The sequence below is a fragment of the Danio aesculapii genome, unplaced genomic scaffold (genome assembly GCF_903798145.1).
Source record: "Danio aesculapii unplaced genomic scaffold, fDanAes4.1, whole genome shotgun sequence".
Taxonomy (NCBI): Eukaryota; Metazoa; Chordata; class Actinopteri; order Cypriniformes; family Danionidae; genus Danio; species Danio aesculapii.
Window position 1 is genome coordinate 301 of NW_026613707.1, and position 20,962 is coordinate 21,262.

General features: G+C 35.7%; 2 protein-coding genes and 1 long non-coding RNA gene across 5 annotated transcripts; 2 read left to right on the plus strand and 1 right to left on the minus strand.

Moving 5' to 3' along the window:
• Nucleotides 1–1,451: 1,451 nt before the first annotated feature.
• taar12h (trace amine associated receptor 12h) lies at nucleotides 1,452–2,499 on the plus strand. Its single transcript, XM_056452599.1, is given in 2 exon segments — nucleotides 1,452–2,315; nucleotides 2,317–2,499. Coding segments are annotated over 2 exon segments (1,035 nt in total). The 5' UTR covers nucleotides 1,452–1,463.
• A 6,191-nt stretch (nucleotides 2,500–8,690) lies between these two features.
• Nucleotides 8,691–9,713, plus strand: LOC130220225 (trace amine-associated receptor 4-like). The gene has a single exon (XM_056452600.1). It carries the CDS (start codon nucleotides 8,691–8,693, stop codon nucleotides 9,711–9,713), a length of 1,023 nt encoding a protein of 340 aa, XP_056308575.1.
• Nucleotides 9,714–11,493: 1,780 nt separating this feature from the next.
• Nucleotides 11,494–15,057, minus strand: LOC130220226 (uncharacterized). 3 transcript variants are annotated; one of them, XR_008836155.1, is made up of 7 exons: nucleotides 15,043–15,057; nucleotides 14,382–14,540; nucleotides 14,086–14,152; nucleotides 13,784–13,826; nucleotides 13,612–13,681; nucleotides 11,899–12,008; nucleotides 11,494–11,661 (listed from the first exon to the last, which is right to left on the minus strand). It is a non-coding gene; the product is annotated as an uncharacterized LOC130220226 (long non-coding RNA). The 3 variants fall into 3 exon arrangements; XR_008836154.1 differs by lacking the exon at nucleotides 14,086–14,152; XR_008836153.1 differs by lacking the exons at nucleotides 14,086–14,152; nucleotides 14,382–14,540; nucleotides 15,043–15,057 and having other exon boundaries at nucleotides 13,784–14,006.
• Between the last annotated feature and the right edge of the window lie 5,905 nt (nucleotides 15,058–20,962).

Below are 20,962 nucleotides of genomic sequence, written 5' to 3' on the forward strand. Positions count from 1 at the left end.
TATAAAGTAGGAGCACGTATAAAGCATGTTGTACATTTTACATAAAGCATTAAAAAAACACTCATCGGCCACTTTATTAGGTACACCTGTCCAACGCAAATTTCTAATCGGCCAATGACATGGCTGCGTGTAGACATGGTCAAGACGATCTGCTGCAGTTTAAACCGAGCATCAGAATGGGGAAGAAAGGTGATTTTGAACGTGGCATGGTTGTTGATGCCAGACGGTCTGAGTATTTCAGAAACTGCTGATCTACTGGGATTTTCACGCACAACCATCTTTAGGGTTTACAGAGAATGGTCCAAAAAAGGGAAAATATAAGTGAGCGGCAATTCTGTGGGAACAAATGCCTGGTTGATTCCAGAGGTCAGAGGAGAATGGCCAGACTGGTTCCAGCTGATAGAAAGGCAACGGTAACTCAAATAAGCACTCATTACAACCGAGGTCTGCTGAAGAGCATCTCTGAACACACAACACGTCTAACCTTGAGGTGGAAGGGCTACAGCAGCAGAAGACCACACCGGGTGCCACTCCTGTCAGCTAAGAACAGGAAACTGAGGCTACAATTCCCACAAGCTCACCAAAATTTGACAATAGAAGATTGGAAAAACGTTGCCTGATCTGATGAGTCTTGATTTCTGCTGCGACATCCAGACATCAGAATTTGACATCAACAACATGAAAGCATGGATCCATCCTGCCTTGTATTAACGGTTCAGGCTGGTGATGGTTGTGGTGTAATGGTGTAGGGGATATTTTCTTGGCACACTTTGGGCCCTTTAGTACCAATTAAGCATCATGTCAACGCCACAGCCTACCTGAGTATTGTTGCTGACCATGTCCATCCCTTTATGACCCCAGTGTAACCATCTTCTGATGGCTACTTCCAGCAACTGCATGATGCTATTATGTCAATATGGACCAAAATCTCAGAGGAATATTTCCAGTACCTTGATGAATCTATGCCATGAAGGATTAAGGCAGTTCCGAAGGCAAAAGGGGGTCCAACCCGGTACTAGTAAGGTGTACCTAATAAAGTGGCCAGTGAGTGTATATATTTATTAACCATTTTCTTGTTTACATTATTCATTTCTTTCAGGTGCTTCAGTGAGCAACTTTGTTAATCACTATTAAAGCATGGGGGAACACTTTTTTTTTCCCTCCGATTTTAATCTCCAGAGTTCATCTGTGTTTTGTGACTATGGGTTACATTGACAGGTGTAGGGAGGTTACATCCAATCTGAGAGTATATATGGACAAGACTGAGTTGCTCTGAGTCCATTTAACAGTTATATTGAGTGGGCATGTACTGTATTTATATTCATATTTCTTTGCACATTAGTGTTCGTCGTAGCATTATTTACGAAATAATCCTGGTTACAATTTGTTCAATATTTGAGTGTCTTTTTTTATTTACAAAAGAGATATTGTGTTTTAATCCTGCATTGTCTGGGGTTGACGTGATGATTTTAAATGACACTGATATTTACTCTGAGAACGTGCTTCTCTGTTATCCACTCCTGCTGGACTCCTGTCCCAGAACTCAGCGTCTCCCAGCGCTTAAAGTGGCGATGTACGCTTTCATGGGGCTGATGATCCTCACCACAGTTTTTGGAAACCTGTTGGTCATCATCTCCATCTCTCACTTCAAACAGCTTCAGTCTCCAACTCATCTGATCGTTCAGTCTCTTGCAGCTTGCGATTGTCTGCTGGGCTCTTTGGTCATGCCGTACAGCATGGTGCGATCTGTTGAAGGCTGCTGGTATCTGGGAGATGTTGTGTGTAAAGTTCATTCAAGTTTAGACATGACTTTCAGCATCTCCTCCATATTGCATCTCAGTTTAATAGCTATTGACAGGTTTTGGGCAATTTCTGATCCTTTAAGGTACAAAATGAGAGTCACAAACACCACTGTGGCTGGGTTTGTCACCTTCACATGGCTGTTTTCATTTGTGTACAGCTTTTCTGTTGTGTTTACAGGTGTAAACAATGTGGGTTTGGAGGAACTCATATTACAGATTTCTTGTTTTGGTGGTTGTGTTCTGTTTTTTAACAAAGAATGGGGATTAATTTGTGCACTTTTTGTATTTCTGATTCCAGGAACTATTATGAGCTCTCTATACATGAGCATCTTCAATGTTGTGAAAAGGCATGCAAAAGTATTGTCAGAGAAAGTGTCCGCTACTGCTACTGTAGGCAGTCATATCCAAACCTCTTCACACAGAGAGAGAAAAGCAGCTAAAACTCTGGCCATTGTCATGGGGGTTTTCTATCTCTGCTGGCTGCCTTTTTTTACAGCCACTGCTGTTGATCCTTTTCCTCAACTTCTCGACTCCTAGTGATGTTTTTGATGCTTTGGTTTGGTTCGGATACTTTAACTCCACCTGTAACCCATTGATCTACGGTTTCTTTTACCCTCGCTTTCAGAAGGCCTTCAAGATTCTCATATCCACTTATATCTGTGGCAGCAGCGAGTCTCACACCTTGACATTTGAATGAATATCAAATCACTGTTGCTGATTTATGTATGAAATATAGATCATATATTTTGCATGTTCAGGTTTAATGATAATAAAATGATTAATTGTAAAAGATATATCTGATGTAAAATGTTTTGCTCTTCAAAATGTTTATCTTAATCCATTATAAGCACATTGAAGAGGCCTCCAAACTTATAAACAGGTGAAGTCAGAATTATTAGCCCCCCTTTTATTTTTTTTTTATTTTTTAAAAATTTCCCAAATTATGTTTAACAGAACAAGGAAATTTTCACAGTATGTCTGATAATAATCTTTCTTCTGGAGAAAGTCTTATTTGTTTTATCTCAGCTAGAACAAAAGCAGTTTTTAATTTTTAAACACCCTTTTAAGGTCAAAATTATTAGCCCCTTTAAATATTATTAATTAGGTAAAGGTAATTTGGCCTAATTATCCTAACCTGCCTAGTTAACCTAATTAACCTAGTTAAGCCTTTAATTGTCACTTTAAGCTGTATAGAAGTGTCTTGAAAAATAGTCGAATATTATTTATTGTCATCATGACAAAGATAAACTAAATCAGTTATTAGATTTTAGTTATTAAAACTATTATGTTTAGAAATGTGTTGAAAAAATCTCTCTGTTAAACAGAAATTGGGGAAAAAAAAAATAAACAGGGGGCCAATAATTCTGACTTCAACTGTGAGTCAATGATTAACACCAATACCTCATACCATCATATTTTCTGGAATAGATTTAAAATATAAAAGTGTTTCCTGGATATTAAAATAATTTCTGCAAGTATCTCCTTTTTTTCCCCACCTGATGTCACTGTTTTTGTTGCTAACTGTAAAACAGTATCAGTAAAATACAAGTTTTCTTTATTTTGTGACTCATGTTTTTAATTCCCCCCCTTTATTTATGCTTTAGAATTGCATTATTGGATATTGAGCTCTCTTTGACCAACTTTTATCGTTAAAAAGTTAGAAAAAGTTACTTTTATGAACATTTTTATTAGTTTAAAGCTATAAATTGTCTGGGTTGCTGTCGTAAATTATGCTACAAAAACCTTGTGATTAACTGCCCGTAGGATTTCTGTTATTTTACACTTATTTCTTTATATATTATTTCTTATACATTATATTATTTCAAACTACTAAAATGCCAATAAAAGTTGAATTTTCCACATCAAAATTCAACAGAGTAGAGATCAAGGTCCCATAATACAATTCGCAACCATAAATAAATGGAAAACACGTGTGAACCACAAAATATGGAAACTGCACTCAATATCTAAGATGTCATTTCTAATCCATGTTTGTCATGTGAAAATTTTAAGCCTTATAAGTTAAAAACTAGTCATAGCATGTCATGTATGTGTCTGTTTGTTGTGACAGTAAATCACTCTGGGATCTGTTTCATAATAAACCTGGATGAATGACATTCAACAGTGCGAGCCTGCTGAGAGTCACACAGTCATTAAAAGCGTGAAATAATAATAGGTCTCCTGAGTAGTGTTGTACACCAAACACAAACATTGCATCATAACTGAGGTGTATGCAGTATTTGAGTGATATTTGTGAAAGATCTAGTGATTGATTACAGCAAATGATCGATTCAGTTTCTGAATATGAGTTTAGTCATTTCACACAATTATTCACACGTACTAGTTCTAATGGCGTACCATGACATCAGACTTTGTTTTAAAACTAAATACAAATCCATCTGTAAGAAATGTAGTTTTATCCTGGATTCTGCCCTTCTATCTGACAAACAGATAAATGCTGTAGTTAAATCTTGTTTTTTTTCCAGCTGAGATTATTAGCCAAAGTGAAAGGCTTTTTAACTCGTGCAGAATTTAAGAGATTAATCCATGCCTTTATATCATCACGCTCCGACTACCATAACTCAATTTATGTGGGAATTGGCCAATCCTATATAAATCGTCTTCAAGTGGTCCAAAATGCAGCCGATAGGCCTCTTACTGGCACTCGCAAGTTTAGCCACATTACTCCTATCCTGTGCTCCCTAAATTGGATGCTGATATGTTTTAGAATTGAGTCTAACATTTGTATGTATGTTCTTTAAGGATTTAAATGGCCAGGCTCCGACTAATCTGTTTAATCTTATCACTGTAAAATATCCGGTAGATGTTTATGGTCATCGAACCAGAAAATGCTAGTTGTTTCCAGATCCAAATTGAAGAAAAAAAAGAAGATCGAGCTTTCTACGTATTAGGTCCTAAAATGTGGAACAGGTTATCTTTGTCCATTAGAACAATTTCCAATGAATCTTTGTTCAAAGGGAAACTTAAACTACACCTGCAAGAAAGAGCTTTTAACTTGGGAGAAGATTGATTCTATTGTACCTATCTGGTGTCTTGTTATTTATCGTTGATGTTGTGTGGTATGTTGGATGTATTCTATGTTGTTTTATCTGTTTTATATGTTGATTTATCTGTCTATTTTTGATAATTAGTTTTTAGGTTTGTACAGCACAGTGGTCAACAACTGTTGTTTTATTGTGCTTCATAAATAAATAAACTAAACATTTTTTAAATTTTTATTATTGTTGGCGTCATTTTCATAACGTATCTATTAAAAAAAAACATATTGCTTTCCAATTCACATTCATATAAAGAAGCCATTTTGAAACAAAATCACCATTATTTCTTTGGCTGGAGTTCTGCAGATGTACAGGCCTATGTAAAATATAACAATTGATGAACTCAATCAAACTGGGCAAAATTAGCAAGTTTTGATTTACGTTTTGATTGTCAAGATTGATTTGAACTCATTCCATTAATATTTGAACCTATAATAAGCATACAAAAAGCAGGTTGATGCGTTTACATGCCTTCTCGATTCCATGAATACAGATTTCATTGATAATTCTAAAACTGAATAGGTTGAACATCAGTTTACAAATGGTAAATAATTAAAGAAATAAATAAGAACCACACATTCTTGTCAAATCCCACCTCAGTAGCCTAATAATGTAAAAATGAATAGCTTAAAAGAGTGGTCAGAATTCTTTAGAATAAGAACAGTCAAGTATGGCTTCATTTATATTTCCTAGAGAGCCAGGTACAGCATAATTACAAAAAGTGTCATTGTATCAATCAACTGTGATTATGGTGTGTGAATGACATCGCCACACTGTTACCTAGCTACCAATTTTTCAATCATTGGCTCAGAAGAAGACTAGTATTTATAATTTTTGTCACGATCACCAGCGATCCGGTCCGGGCAGATCGCTGGTAAACTATGTCACTTTTTTTTAACAAACTACAAATCCCATCATGCTGTTTCACCCACACCAGTTGTTGATCACCGTTGATGAAAAACACACAACTGAAGCTTGTGATTGCTGATCATTTGGACTATTTATACAACACGCACACACACACACACAATGCTTCATTGCTGACTCTATTATAGCGAGTGTTTCTACTGTTTCTTTGTTTTGCTTGCCGTGCTTTTGACCTTAGTCTTGTTTATTCTTGTATGCTGTTTGCCACCTGTCCTGACCTTACACCTGTTTTTTGATTACTATTTAGACTACCTCTATGCTCTAGTTTGCTCCTGTATTGACCGTTGCCTGCCTGTACGACTAATCTTATTAAAAATCCACTTGGATCCTTACCTCAGTTGTAGCAACCAGTGAGACACATTTATATTGTATTTGAGATCTCCATTATCAGCACCGCTGTGGAAAATGAATCTGTTATCTGACTGGCCCAGATTGTCACCATCTGGAAGAATTAAACACACAGAGTCGTGTTTACGAAATCTGAAATGCACCCATACCACTGCCTTTTTGGTTAAAGTGCTGTTAACGTTAAGAGTTCACAACCTGCATGCACCGTGTTAAAGTCTTCACAGTAACATTGAGCAAGGTAAGTAAGAGTGTGACATCTAGCGGGGAAGACAAATATTTATAAGATCCATGTTTAACGAACTACAATTCCCATCATGCCATTTCACACACACACTAGTTGAAAATCTATGCGGATGAAAAACATGCAGCTGAAGCTTGTGATTGCTGATCATTTGGACTATTTATACACCACAAACACACACACACTGGTTCATTGCTGACTCTTTGTTGTAGCTTGTGTTTCAAGCCTTCCTTGGTTTTGCCTACAGTGATTTTGTATGCTGTTTCGCCACCTGTCCCGATCTTACGCCTGTTTTTTTATTACTATTTAGACTACCTCTATGCTCTAGTTTGCTCCTGTATTGACCGTTGCCTGCCTGTACAGCTAATCTTATTAAAACTCTACTTGGATCCTTACCTCTGTTGTAGCAACCAGTGAGACACATTTATATTGTATTTGAGATCTCTATTATCAGCACCACTGTGGAAAATGAATCTGTTATCTGACTGGCCCAGATTGTCACCATCTGGAAGAGTTAAACACACAGAGTCTTGTTTATGAAATCTGAAATGCACCCATACCACTGCCTTTTTGGTTAAAGTGCTGTTAACGTTAAGAGTTCACAACCTGCATGCACCGTGTTAAAGTCTTCACGGTAACATTAAGCAAGGTAAGTAAGAGTGTGACATCTAGCAGGGAAGACAAATAATTATAAGATCCATGTTTAATGAACTACAACTCCCATCATGCCATTTCACACACAAACACACACACACTACTTGACAATCTACGAGGTTGAAAAACACGCAGCTGAAGCTTGTGATTGCTGATCATTTGGACTATTTATACACCACACACACACACACACTGGTTCATTGCTGACTCTTTGTTGCAGAAAGTGCTCCTAGCCTTTCTTTATTTTGTCTGCCATGCTTTTGACCTTAGTCTTGTTTATTTTTGTATGCTGTTTCGCCACCTGTCCCAACCTTATGCCTGTTTATTGATTACTGTTTGGTCTACCTCTATGCTCTAGTTTTCTCCTGTATTGACCATTGCCTACCTGTACGACTAATCTTATTAAAACTGCACTTGGATGCTTACCTCTGTTGTGGCAACCAATGATCACAAGCTGAAGCTTGTGATTGCTGATCATTTAGACTATTTATACACCACACACACTGGTTCATTGCTGACTCTTTGTTGTAGCGAGTGTTCCTAGCATCTCTTTGTTTTGTCTGCCGTTCTTTTGACCTTAGTCTTGTTTATTGTTGAATGCTGTTTTGCCGCCTGTCTGGACCTTACGCCTGTTTATTGATTACTATTTGGAATTTCCTCTATGCTCTAGTTTGCTCCTGTTTGACCATTGCCTCTCTGTATGACTAATCTTGTTAAAACTACACTTGGATCCTTACCTCTGTTGTGGCAACCAATGAAACACATTTATATTGTATTTGAGATCTCCATTATCAGCACCACTGTGGAAAATGAATCTGTTATCTGACTGGCCCAGATTGTAGAACTGGAAGAGTTAAACACACAGAGTCTTGTTTATGAAATCTGAAATGCACCCATACCACTGCCTTTTTGGTTAAAGTGCTGTTAACGTTAAGAGTTCACAACCTGCATGCACCGTGTTAAAGTCTTCACGATAACATTAAGCAAGGTAAGTAAGAGTGTGACATCTAGCGGGGAAGACAAATAATTATAAGATCCATGTTAGTCAGAGCCATTCAATAATATAAGAAATACATTTTGATCATCAGTATTGAATCGACCATCGTTTAAAAGATGATTAACCAAAATTTTTATTTTTTTTGCCCAGCCATATTTACAACCATTTCGCCATTTCTGTCACTGGCGTGGTATCTTTTCAAAGCTACCCAAATTGTCCATAGTCGTACCACAATGGTTCATACAGTATTAGTAGCTAAAAGATTCCTAAATGTACACTATTATATACCTTTGAGGTATAAATATGGGCCATTTAGGGACAAATGTGTACTTTGAGTAAAGCTATCACCCCAGCGACAGCTCTTGTATCTTTATTTCTGAGAACTGCAGTTACTTTTCCATTTTTAGCATATTCAAATTTATTCATGAATAAGGGCGTTACCTGTTTTGGAACCTAGTATAAAGCTTGACCTGAGCTGCTGATTTCGTGTATGTAGTTCCATACATGCATGAACTGTGTATAAATATATGATTATTTTTTTGTATTTCGGTCTCTATCTGAATGTGGTTGATTGCTTTCAGAGTTTCTGCAAGATCTGTGTGCGTGTATTTTTTACATTCGCAAAGGAAATACCGCGTTTCGATCGTGCAGATCAGTTAATAATGACCTCAAATGACACTGATATCTACTCTGAGAATGTGCTACTCTGTTATCCACTCTTGCCGGACTCCTGTCCAAGAACTCAGCGTCTCACTGCACTCACAGTAACCATGTATGCTTTCATGATGCTGATGATCCTCACTACGGTTTTTGGGAACCTGCTGATCATCATCTCCATCTCTCACTTCAAACATCTGCAGTCTCCAACTCATCTGATCGTTCGCTCTCTTGCTGCCAGTGATTGTCTGCTGGGCTCTTTGGTCATGCCGTACAGCATGGTGCGATCTGTTGAAGGTTGCTGGTATCTGGGAGATGTTGTGTGTAAAGTTCATTCAAGTTTGGACATGACTTTCAGCATCTCTTCTTTGATACATCTCAGTTTAGTATCTGTGGACAGGTACTGGGCCATTTGTGACCCTCTAAGATACAGAATGAGGGTCACAAACAACACTGTGACTCTATTTACTGTTTTCACATGGCTGTTTTCATTTGCATACAGCTTTTCTGTTGTGTTTTCAGGGGTAAACAGAATTGGTTTGGAGACTTTTATCATGCAGGTTTACTGTGTGGGAAGTTGTGTTCTGTTTTTTAACAAGCAGTGGGGTCTTATATGTTCACTTCTCACATTTTTTCTTCCCGGTACAATCATGAGCTCTCTATATATGAAAATCTTCCATGTTGCACGAAAGCATGCAAGGGTTATGTCTGAAAGAGTGACTGGAGGTTTAAAGAATCAAAGCTCTGCTCAAAGGGAAGGAAAAGCAGCTAAAACTCTGGCCATTGTCATGGGGGTTTTCTATCTCTGCTGGCTGCCTTTTTTTACCGCCACCGCTGTTGATCCTTTCCTCAATTTCTCGACTCCTGTTCATGTTTTTGATGCTTTGGTTTGGTTCGGATACTTTAACTCCACCTGTAACCCATTGATCTACGGTTTCTTCTATCCTCGCTTTCAGAAGGCCTTTAAGATTCTCATATCCACTTACATCTGTGGCAGCAGCGAGTCTCACACCTTGATTCCCGAATGAGTCACATCAGATTTTATGAATGTGTTAATGCTAGTCCACCCATTAATACATTTGTATGACTTTTATTGAGCAGATTCTGTTGAGAAGAAATATTTGGTCTGACATGTATGTCTATAAACAGCATGTAGATAACTTGTAAACAGATTTATTAAAATGAAGACTGGAATATTGATTAAGGGTCTAAAAACCAACAAAGTGTTCAAATTCCATCAATTCATCTCCATGTTGTACACTGAAAAAAGATTCAAAGATGATTCCTTGGATTTACTCATTTTTTTACGTTAAGTGGTTGTAAACAATTTATTTGGGCTGAATTTAAACAAACAAGTTAAGTTGAATGTTATTCAATTGAATTTGTTTGTTTAAATTCAACACAAATAAATAGTTTGCAACAGTTTTGCATGCAACACTTTTTTTTCAGTATATAAAACTTTTAGGTTGTAACCCTCACACTGCAATTAATTTATAGTCTAGAAGTTTTATCTTGTTTCTAGTCCAAATATCTTAAAAATCTTAAATCAAGAAGATTTTCTAGGTAAGTAAAACAATTTTTCTTACAGAAGATAAGTCAAAGTTTTCATCAAGATAACCTGAATAATCTGCCAGTGGGATAATAACAATGGTAACACGTTACAATAAGGATATATTTGTTAATGCTCGTTCATTTATTAACTAACACGAACAAACAATGAACAATACATTTGTTACAGTTTTTATTCATAGCTGTTAATGTTAGTTAATGAAAATACAGTTGTTCATTGTTAGTTCATGGTAACTCAGTCTATAAACTAATGTTAACGAGCATGAATTTGGATGTTAATAATGCATCAGCAAATGTTCAACTATGACTAATGAGTGCGGCACAAGTATTGTTCATTCTTAGTTCATCTTAAATACATTAACTAATGAAGCCTTAGTGTAAAGTGTTACCAGTAAATGAATCATTTATTTTTTGGTTTGAAATAAGTCGAGTTTGACTTATTTCTATAAAATAAAACATTTTCAAGTGTATTTACTAGAAAATGCTTCTTGATTTAAGAACTTTTAGACATTTGGACTAGAACCAAGACAAAAACTCTGTCTGAATATTCCCATATCGTTTTGTATCCTGATCAAACTGTTTGATTTAATCTTTTATTTCATTTTATTTAGTGTGCATTTGTCTCCGTCTTGTGGACAGTAAGCAGACACACCACGCAACGTCTAATTAATGAAAAGGGTATTTGTCTCCATCTGCTGGATTGTCATCATGGTTAATAATATAGGTTTTTAAGAGTGTACGTGAGTATATAAATGAGGAATATAAATGTGCAGCATAGATGTAAATAATCAACATGTACATTTGTTTTTAATTAAAAATACATTCCTTTTATGTTCAATTTAAGGGGTGATTCCACCTAAAAGTTCAGTTTTAAACATTGTAAATTTATTATTAGTATCTTTATATAGCATATACCGTAGATATTAAGTTTCCACAAAAGTTTCTTTACAGTGGATAAAGGTTCTCTATATTATTGGAATTCTTTGTCACACTAATGGTACTTTTTAAGAAATACTGTATTATCACTGAAAGGTTATTTATGTAACTAAAACTCCCTTATTATGAGAGTGTACAAATTAAATTAGTTTTGAAATGTAGCTTCTCCACGTGCAAACCTGATTACAACCTTATTCACTTTTGGAGATTATACTTTTCCCCGAAGACTGCAATAAGGTATGACATTTTTTTTATTGCATTTATTGTAAAAAGATGTTCTCTGTTAAAATGAGCACAAATACATTGGCATGTTGATCATTTATTGGAAGAAAAGTAATTAAACACCATTTTTTTCCCCTGAACCAAGTGAGAAATTTTGATTTCTTGAATTCCTGTTAGCCAATTCAATTGTTGAGCTCAACAGCCGAAGGTGATATAAAACTCTAGCAATGACCAGGTGGTTCCATGTTCCTGGAAAAGGGAGAAAAATCTTTACTTAGATTTGAATTGCTTACTGTATTGCCATTTTGATTCTGTTAATATAAACTTAAATTTAATTTTGACTTAATCTTTGTGAAGTTTCTGTTAATTTTTCAAACTCAAACATATTCCAAAAATGAATATTTTCTATTTGAATGTAGTCTAACACAACATTATTTAAATGGTTAAGAGTCAAATATGTATTTTATATTGCATATCTTAACTCACCTAGTAATGTCACATAGTCACATAAGACCAGGATCTGGCCATCGAACCAATGGAGGTCTTGGACTTGGTACTTGACCCAGAAGTGATGTATATGCAGTCTGGAGAGGTTTCTAGTTGTTTTGTGCATGAGAGAGAGAGAGAGAGAAATGGGATAGAGAGATTTAGACAAGGTTTATATATTGTTACATAAAAGTAAAGGATCTTTACTGGCATTGATGGTTCTATTAATATCTTTCTTTTGAGTTTGAGAGTTATACTTTATTGTGCTTTACAGGGAATTTGTATTGGAGTCCAGATGCAGGATACAAAAAAGCTGACACATGTAATAATAGACAACAATAACAGCAACAACAGAGACGTTTTAAAAGTACCATCTTAACAATTTACTACCTAAAATGACAAAAGATACAGGCAGGTCTGTAGTCATGGGTGTAATATAAATAAATTGAATACATTTAAATATCCTCTGTATAAAGCAACTTTAGGCAGTAATGGCAGTAATTCATGCATTGTAAATGAACTTGGATTTTTGTTATTGCTTGTGTAGTTAAAAATCAGCAACTCAAATCAATTGAAGTGATGTGTACAAGCTGCACGAGTTGCCATTTTAATTTGACTGACAGATTCCCATACCAGGCGGCGCAGTGGCGCAATAGGTAGTGCTGTCGTCTCACAGCAAGAAGGTCGCTGGTTCCAGCCTCAATTGGCGTTTCTGTGTGGAGTTTGCATGTTCTCCCTGCATTTGCGTGGGTTTCCTCCGGGTGCTCCGGTTTTCCCGCACAGTCCAAAGACATGCGGTACAGGTGAATTGGGTAGGCTAAATTGTCTGTAGTGTATGAGTGTGAGTGAGTGTGTATGGATGTTTCCTAGAGATGGGTTGAGGCTGGAAGGGCATCCACTGCGTAAAAACGTGCTGGATAAGTTGGCGGTTCATTCTACTGTGGCGACCCCGGATTATTAAAGGGACAGCCGAAAAGAAAATGAAATTAAATGAATGAATTCCCATACCAAGCCATGCATGGCATAGATAAATAAACTTTCCTAAACTGCTTGGTAAAACAACAATATATTGTTCTGACTTACTCCAAACAGCCTCTGTAAAAAATATATGACCTTTGTTGGAATCTTGATAATTCGGAGGCCTGGTAGCTTTCCAAGTTAGCATTCAGTTAAGATACTTGAAGGTATCCACTTGTTACTTTGAATAATTACAGGACTGTAATCATCCACTCTTTTGGGTCCACTATTATTTCAGTAGTTTTAAAATTCTTGAAAATTCTTGATTTTGGACATTTTGGGCAATTTGAAGACCACAAAATTAATTGTGAATGAAAGCTTTTCTGTTTTTTTTGTTTGGGACAGTGGAGAGTATAGACAGGAAAGTGTGGGGAGCAGAGAAAAGGGAAGGATTGGGAAAGGACCTTGAGCTGGGAATCGAACACCTCAGTGCTATATGTCGGCACACGTAACCACAAGGCTATTGACGCTGACAGCAAATGTTGTTACTTTATTGTCCACAAGTGGAACTTAATCTTTGGCTTCACCACACAACTACATCAGCGTTAACATTACACATAACACAGAAAAACAGGCAAACACAATGCATTCAATGTCATCACAAGAATCACATTAAAAACTCAGTTTAAAACAGTATACATACTTAAAACCCTGTATTTAAACATACAAATAGTACATAATGGTGACGGTACTTACCAAAGCTTTCAATTCCATTCCTCCAACATCTAATTGAAGCTTCTAATAATTCCAGACCCACATAAGACACCTTTGAATTACATGTGAAATGTGACTATTAGTTAATTATAGCTTTGTGTGATCAAATTCAGCTGTAATTTAATCTAAATAAAGATCTACTTTAACAACTTACTAGATTTAAATGTGGGCAAGACAGATCTCCCTCCGGACAGTTGCTCAACAATGGAAAATATTATTATAGGATAGTGATTAAATATGATATGTATAATTTCTCAATCCTGTGTCTGGTGGCCACCCCTGCCACCTCCATTTAAACCCCAACATTATGGGTACAAACAGGATTGAGAAATGATCTTTTAAATGACTGAACATTTGAAATAAAAATGAAGAAACAAATTAATATTACTATTAAAAATTTGTAGATTCCTTTAATTTCAAAAATTTTTATGAGGTTACCAATGATCTCATTAATACCTAAAATATGTCCCAAAAGTGAATAAATATTTTTAATTATTTCAATAATATTTTCTATTATTTTGTTCTGAGAAAACAAAAGATAGAATAGGAGTTAATAAACAATTAAAGTGCTTCCAATACTTTGATTTAGATTACATTTCCATGTATACATTAGCATAAAACATAGACAATAAATAATGTTTGTCATCTGGTATATACATTACTAATACATAAGAACTGCCTTTAAGATTACAAACACCAATTATTAATGATCCCCAGAGACCTATTTAAAGTTAAAAAGAACAGAGACTTACTTCTTTTTTTTCGTTTAGGTTTCTCATTGGTTGTTTTTTTTTTTTTTGTCCATGGTGTGGAGGTCTTGTTTATTTATAGAGGATCTGAACCAATCATTCTTCATGGGTTGGACATGGGAGTTTCCAGTTTTGGGAGTGACAATGAGTTAGGTGAAACCTCTAAAATAAAAAGTGAAAACCTGATGCTTAATGTTTTTGTTGAAGGACCCTTTTGTAATTGTTTTTATTGAATTTTATTCGGCCCAAGCACCACTCAATACAGTATTGCAAGAAGAACAGTATTGCATTTTCTCTCAAGTTCTTAAAGGTTTATCCAATTCTTATGAAAATGATATCAGATGATCTTTGAACGTTTGGCTGCGCTGAATTGACTCTCATCTGTGTTCAAAAGTTATGCTAATATAAATTAAATGAGACTGTATCTGTGTTCTGACATCTGATCATTCCAGTTGTTTTTACTGTAGATGCTTCCTTACAACGACATCAAACTTGTCAAACCTGAACTGGGCTTTGTTCCGGTCTCATATGAGAAACTTTCACAAAGCATTATCAGAAAAAAGTAAATAAACTAAAATATTTAATTAAATCATTTTAATCTGTAAATTAGTCTAAATAAAGATCTACTCAGGTTGTTTTAGCAAGGTTTTATTGAAGGACTTACTGGATTTAGACGTGGGAAAGACAGATCTCCCTCCGGGCAGTTGCTCAATAATGGAAAATATTATCATGGTTTCCACTACATTCATTCTTCCATGGCGGGGCGCCACGCCAAGACTTATCCCGCCACGGCTGCATTACAGCTTCTCATTCAACACATTTCATTTTTTTAATAGCAGGTGATAATCGCACCAAAACGTGTTAAAAGGTTAGTGAATTATAACAGCGCAAACTTTTCTGTAACCGTAGTAGTGTTGTGCGTCGTTTGTTTAACCCTTTAAGGTTACGTGCTGACTGACTGACTGACTGGCTGACTGTGACAGATGCGTGATACGTGAGGCCAGCAAACACGACGTATAGCTGTTTCACTTTACTTCAGGACGCATTAATACCGGAGGCATTCCTAAATATTCCCAGCAAATCTAATAAATGCTGGAGACATACTCGTTACATAAACGCACTAAATCGCACCTCAGCAGCGTTTATTTGAGAGCGCACAAGAAGATCTGCGCGCTCTTACAGCGGCTTATATTTGAGGGGGTGTGCAAGAAGTTTTGTGCACTAGCAGAAAAAATCGGCGCGCAAGCAAAGAGATTCGCATGCTGTAGGCTATTACATAAATGCGATCTTGACTTCTAATACTGTGCTCACGACATTTGTCATTAAAATAACGCCAGTAATAGTTGGTAGATCTGTGTAAAAAGGCCTGCCGCCACAGCTGGAAAAAAAATCCTAAAGGAAACACTGATTATTATAGTATACCGATAAAATATGATTTGTATAATTTCTCAATCTTGTGCCTGGTGGCCCTGATGACACCCATCCCACCCCTGCCACCTCCACTTGAACCCAAACACATCTAGATGTTTTCCTTTTCTGCTACGCCTGGTTTAATCAACTCAATATGGGGACAAACAGGATCGAGAAATGATCTTTTAAATGACTGAACATTTAAAATGAAAATGAAGAAACAAATGAATATTAGTTTTAAAAATTTGTAGTTTCCTTTTCATTTAAAAAAATTTCCTGATGTTAACAATGTTCTCACTAATACCTAAAATATGTCCCAAAAGGGAATCAATAATTTTCATTACTGCAATAATATTTTTCATTACTTTGTTCTGAGAAAACAAAAGATAGTATAGGAGTTAATAAACAATTAAAGTGCTTCCAATACTTTGATTTAGATTACATTTATATTTATACATACAGTAAATTTATTGTCATATAGCATGGAAAATAAATAATGTTTGTCTCAAATTATGTATTTCCATTCCATAGCATTACTAATACATAAGAACTGCCTTTAAGTTTACAAACACCAATCATTCTCATCCCAAGCACCTTCTTAAAGGTTTATCCAGTTCTTATGAAAATGAGATCAGATGATCTTTGAACATTTGGCTGCACTGAATTGACTAAGCAAATTACTGAAATTCATCTGTGTTCAAAAGTTATGCTAATATGAATTAACGAGACATTAATCAATTAAACAATTTTTTTAATGTATCTGAGAATAAAAAAAAATTGACAAACCGCATGTCTGCTTTAATGAAATTACTATAACTTCTCTTCTGGCTCTGCACTGTGCTTCATAGCCACCCTGACCGATGTGAGGGTGGCTTTGCTGGAATTTATACAATAAATGTGTTTCCATCGCATTTGATCAGAGATGTATAAAGAACTAGAGACCCAGACTTGAGTAAAAGTACAGGTGCTCTATCAAAAAAGTGACTTGAGTAGAAGTTGAAGTGCTCTTCAAGCACCATACTTAAGTGGAAGTACTAAAGTATTGCAAGTAGTTTATTTCAAAATGTACTACTCAAATACTGAAAGTAAAAGTACAAGTATTGTGTAATGTAGTTATTAAAGAAAGCAGGCAAAAGATATCATATTGGTTTGTTTATTTTAAATATCTTTTTTTGGGGCACGTGATTAAGCAGAACGAAAAGAAACACGGCTTACGATACTGTTTTTCTCTCGCACTTGAATTACATGATCTGACAGATTATAACAGCTTTAACACACACCTTTTAAAGTTGTTTGTCACAAAAACACTCCGTAATCCACTCAAAACGCTATTGAAACCCATTTTCGGATCGCAAATTACCAGTTGTAAACATTGTAAACCGAAGCAGCCTAGAAAAAGGTCTATAATTATAACGAGTAGGGGTGTGAATCTACACTGGTCTCACGGTTTGGTTCGGTTACGATTATCATGCCATCGATTTGGTGCAGTTCGATATCTCGGTGCATTGACGATGCTTTCCATACATAATTTAATTTTTTTCTTCACAACACAAGAATTTTTCTTCAAAAGTCTATCAATATTTTTATATTTATATATTATTTGTAACACAATTATGTTCTTAAGCACAGCAGTAAGATATATGATCTGTACCCTTAATTTGACCTGCTCAAAGAAAACACTCTTTCTGAATGTATCAAACAAAACTCCAATACATGCCCAGAATGAGCATTTATAGCAAATAAACTAATGTAAATATTATACCGCTTGCTTTTTGAGCGCTGACAGGTGAGGTCTTACACCCCTATGGTTATTGTCTTCACCTGCTCAACATAAAGGGCTGTGATCGGCTTTAGAAATGCAGGTGCTGTTCACCAATGAATCACGCAGGAAGAACAGCCGCTGTTACAGTCTGTATGCGCATAATACACGGTTATCACAGGAAATCCATGATAGAAAACTCGCACCACAGGCACGCTCGTGTCTGGATCCACAAGTATCACTTTAACAGCCAAGAGGAGAGCAAAAGTTACCTCACAAACAAATGTCCAAATGTCCAAAGAGAGCGAGGTAAAGATGGAGTTTTACAGCATTTCTCCGTAGTAGTGAAATAGCGGCTCGTGTGCTGTGCCGCCTTCAGTGTCGATGAAAGACTTTCCAGCAAACTCATAAGCAGTTGAATTGTGCATAATTATCTTCTTTTTAAGTAGTAGGAGCATTTTTATTTACTCGCCCTCGCCTCCTTCGCCATAGTATTCGTCCACGAGATCGCGCATTCGAGATAAATGACATCAGTACGTAATAACCGGTTATGATCTATCACTGAACCGATATCAATAATTTTGACACCCCTAGTAACGAGTAACAATGCAGCACATAAAAAATCTATCAGAGTAAAAGTATTAAACTCATCGACAATATGTACTTAAGTAAAAGTGGAAGTAGGTCATGAACAAGCACAATGGTGATACTGAATGGTAACTATATTTATTTAGTTTAAGTTGAGTTTGCTTCTATGTGAAGCTTAAAGTTGAAGGTTTGTAAATTGACTGGGACTTTGCTTTTCTTGACTTGAGAGTTGAATTGTTCATCTATTGAGTCTGAGTCACTGTTCTGACATCTGATCATTCCAGTTGCTTTTGCTGCAAATACTTCCCTGTGACGACATCAAACTTGCCAAGCCTGAACTGAGCTTTGTTTCATTCTCACGTGAGAAACAATCACGAAGCGTTATCAGAAAAAAGAGCCAATCAACTTTAAAATATCTTTAAGCAACTTTTATATTTAAAATATATTGCTTTATTGTCTAGATTGTTCAGAAATATATTTTTCATATGCAAAAACCTGCTTTAAAGTTTAGTTTAACCTTACACATAACCTGCCGATACAACATCGAGCAATACCAATTTCAACAAAAATAATTAAAACTACTTAACATACAATGACAGAACAAGATGTAGTTGTAACATGCGAATGCTGGCAACAAAGGTGAGGATCCAATGGCAGTGTCTTTATTGACAATGATTGGTCAGGCAAGGCAATGGTCAAACACAGGAGCAAACAGAATCATCAGAGGAAATCCAAAAGAGTAGTCAAATACAGTCAAGCGATCAAGCAATGTCTGTGTGTGTGTGTGTGTGTGTGTGTTGTATAAATAGTCCATGTAATGGGTCTTTAAGCAGCTTCAGAAGTGCTTGTTTGCCATCAGTTGGGATCAGGAACCGGTGTGTGTATGTGCATGCTGGGAGTTGTAGTTTGTTTGGTGGCAGATTTGTAGTTCTCCAACAATCTGCAGTAGCTAAATCACTGGTGACTGTAACAGTAGTGTAAAGCACATCAGGGCAGTTCACATTCTAAACATGAGTCTACACACACACACACACACACACACACACAAACACACAAAATTACTGTAATGTGTTTGTTAAAAGCTTGTTGAAGAGTTGCACTTGTCCGTCTTGATTCGGAACTTGATTTGACACTTGGATGCAAAGGCTTGTTCATCTATTTTGAGTCACTGTTCTGACATCTGAACCTTCTAGCTACTTTTACCACAAATACTTTCTTACAGCAACATCACGCTTGTCAAACCTGAATGATGTTTTTTTCCCATTCTGATATGAGAAATATTCTCAATATTATCAGAAATAAAGAGCCAAGGAACTGTCAAATATTTTAGCACATTTTAGACATTTCAACTATTACAAAATACTTGCTTTATTGTCTACATTATTCATATCATGAATTTTAAATGAAGATAAACTGCTGAGAACCGGTGAGTTTACTATTCTGGCATGATCATTATTATGGAAAAACATATACTGTATGAAGGACAGGTTTTAATTATACAAGCAACTCAAGACAAAGAACAAAACAAGACCAGTACTCCTGAAATTCACCATCTTGCGGGGACCAAATTTCCAAACAAGTATAGAAATACCAGTATTTTTTTGATGCTGTAGGTATTTTTATTTTTTATTTTGGTCCTTGTGAGAAAAATGGCTTGTAAATTAAATAGAATAAAATTGTAAATTGTAAAACTTCAGAATGTCATGTGAGGGTTGGGTTTAGGAATAAGGTAAGGGGGTAGAATATACAGCATTTTTACACTTTAAAACATTGAGTACATTTTAATTTGTGAAATTACTGAAAACTACTATAAGAATGAAGTGAAGTTTATTTCTAAAATAATTTCGAGAGGATCACGTGCTTGACCACAGCTGGTCCTGCATTAGCTATCACATGATTCACCAATCAGACGATTCCTAAATCACCATAAATAACCAGAGTTTTTATACCTCAGTCATCTTCATTTTGAAGAATCCCGCTCTTCCACCCCTATTCCTCTGCCCTCTTCCTAGATAAGGTGGCACGGTGGCCCAGTGGTTAGCACAGTTGCCTCACAGCAAGAATGTCACCGGTTCAAGTATTTACCTGGCCAGTCGACGCTTCTGTGTGGAGTTTACAAGTTCTCCCCATGCTCACGTCGGTTTCCCCCGGGTTCCGTTAGATTCAAATTATTAGACAAAGTAATTGCATGAATAAAATTGAATAAGTATTTTAATCATATAATTATTATTTGATTTTATTACTTATTTTTAGCAACATTTACTTCCTAAAGTATAATCAGAAACACTAAGAATAAACAAAATCTTCTTAATTGTTGAGTAAATATACTTTAAGAATTAAATAAATGTTACTAAAAATTAAGTCAATTCTACGTATTAGATGAAGTAATTTCATAAATGAAATTGAATTAATATTTAATTATACATACAGTTGAAGTCAGAATTATTAGCCCTCCTGAGATTTTTTTTTTCTCTCTTCTTATTTAAATATTTTCCAAATGATATTTAACAGAGCAAGGAAATTTTCACAGTATTTCCTATAATATTTTTTCTTCTGCAGAAAGTCTTATTTGTCTTATTTCTGTTACAATAAAAGCCCTTTTAAAACCATTTTAAGGTCAATATTATTAGCCCCCTTAAAGATTTTTTTTTCCGATAATCTACAGAACAAACCACTTTAAACAATGATTTCACTAATTACTCTAACTTGCATAATTAACCTAGTTCAGCCTTTAAATGTCACTTTAAACTGAATACTTGAATAATATCTAGTAAAATATTATGTGCTGTCATCATGGCAAAGATAAAATAAATCAGTTATTTTTAAG

What these genes read in the sequence shown, in the direction of transcription:
- LOC130220225 (XM_056452600.1), top strand. Translation starts at nt 8,691, where the DNA reads ATGACCTCAAATGACACTGATATCTACTCTGAGAATGTGCTACTCTGT.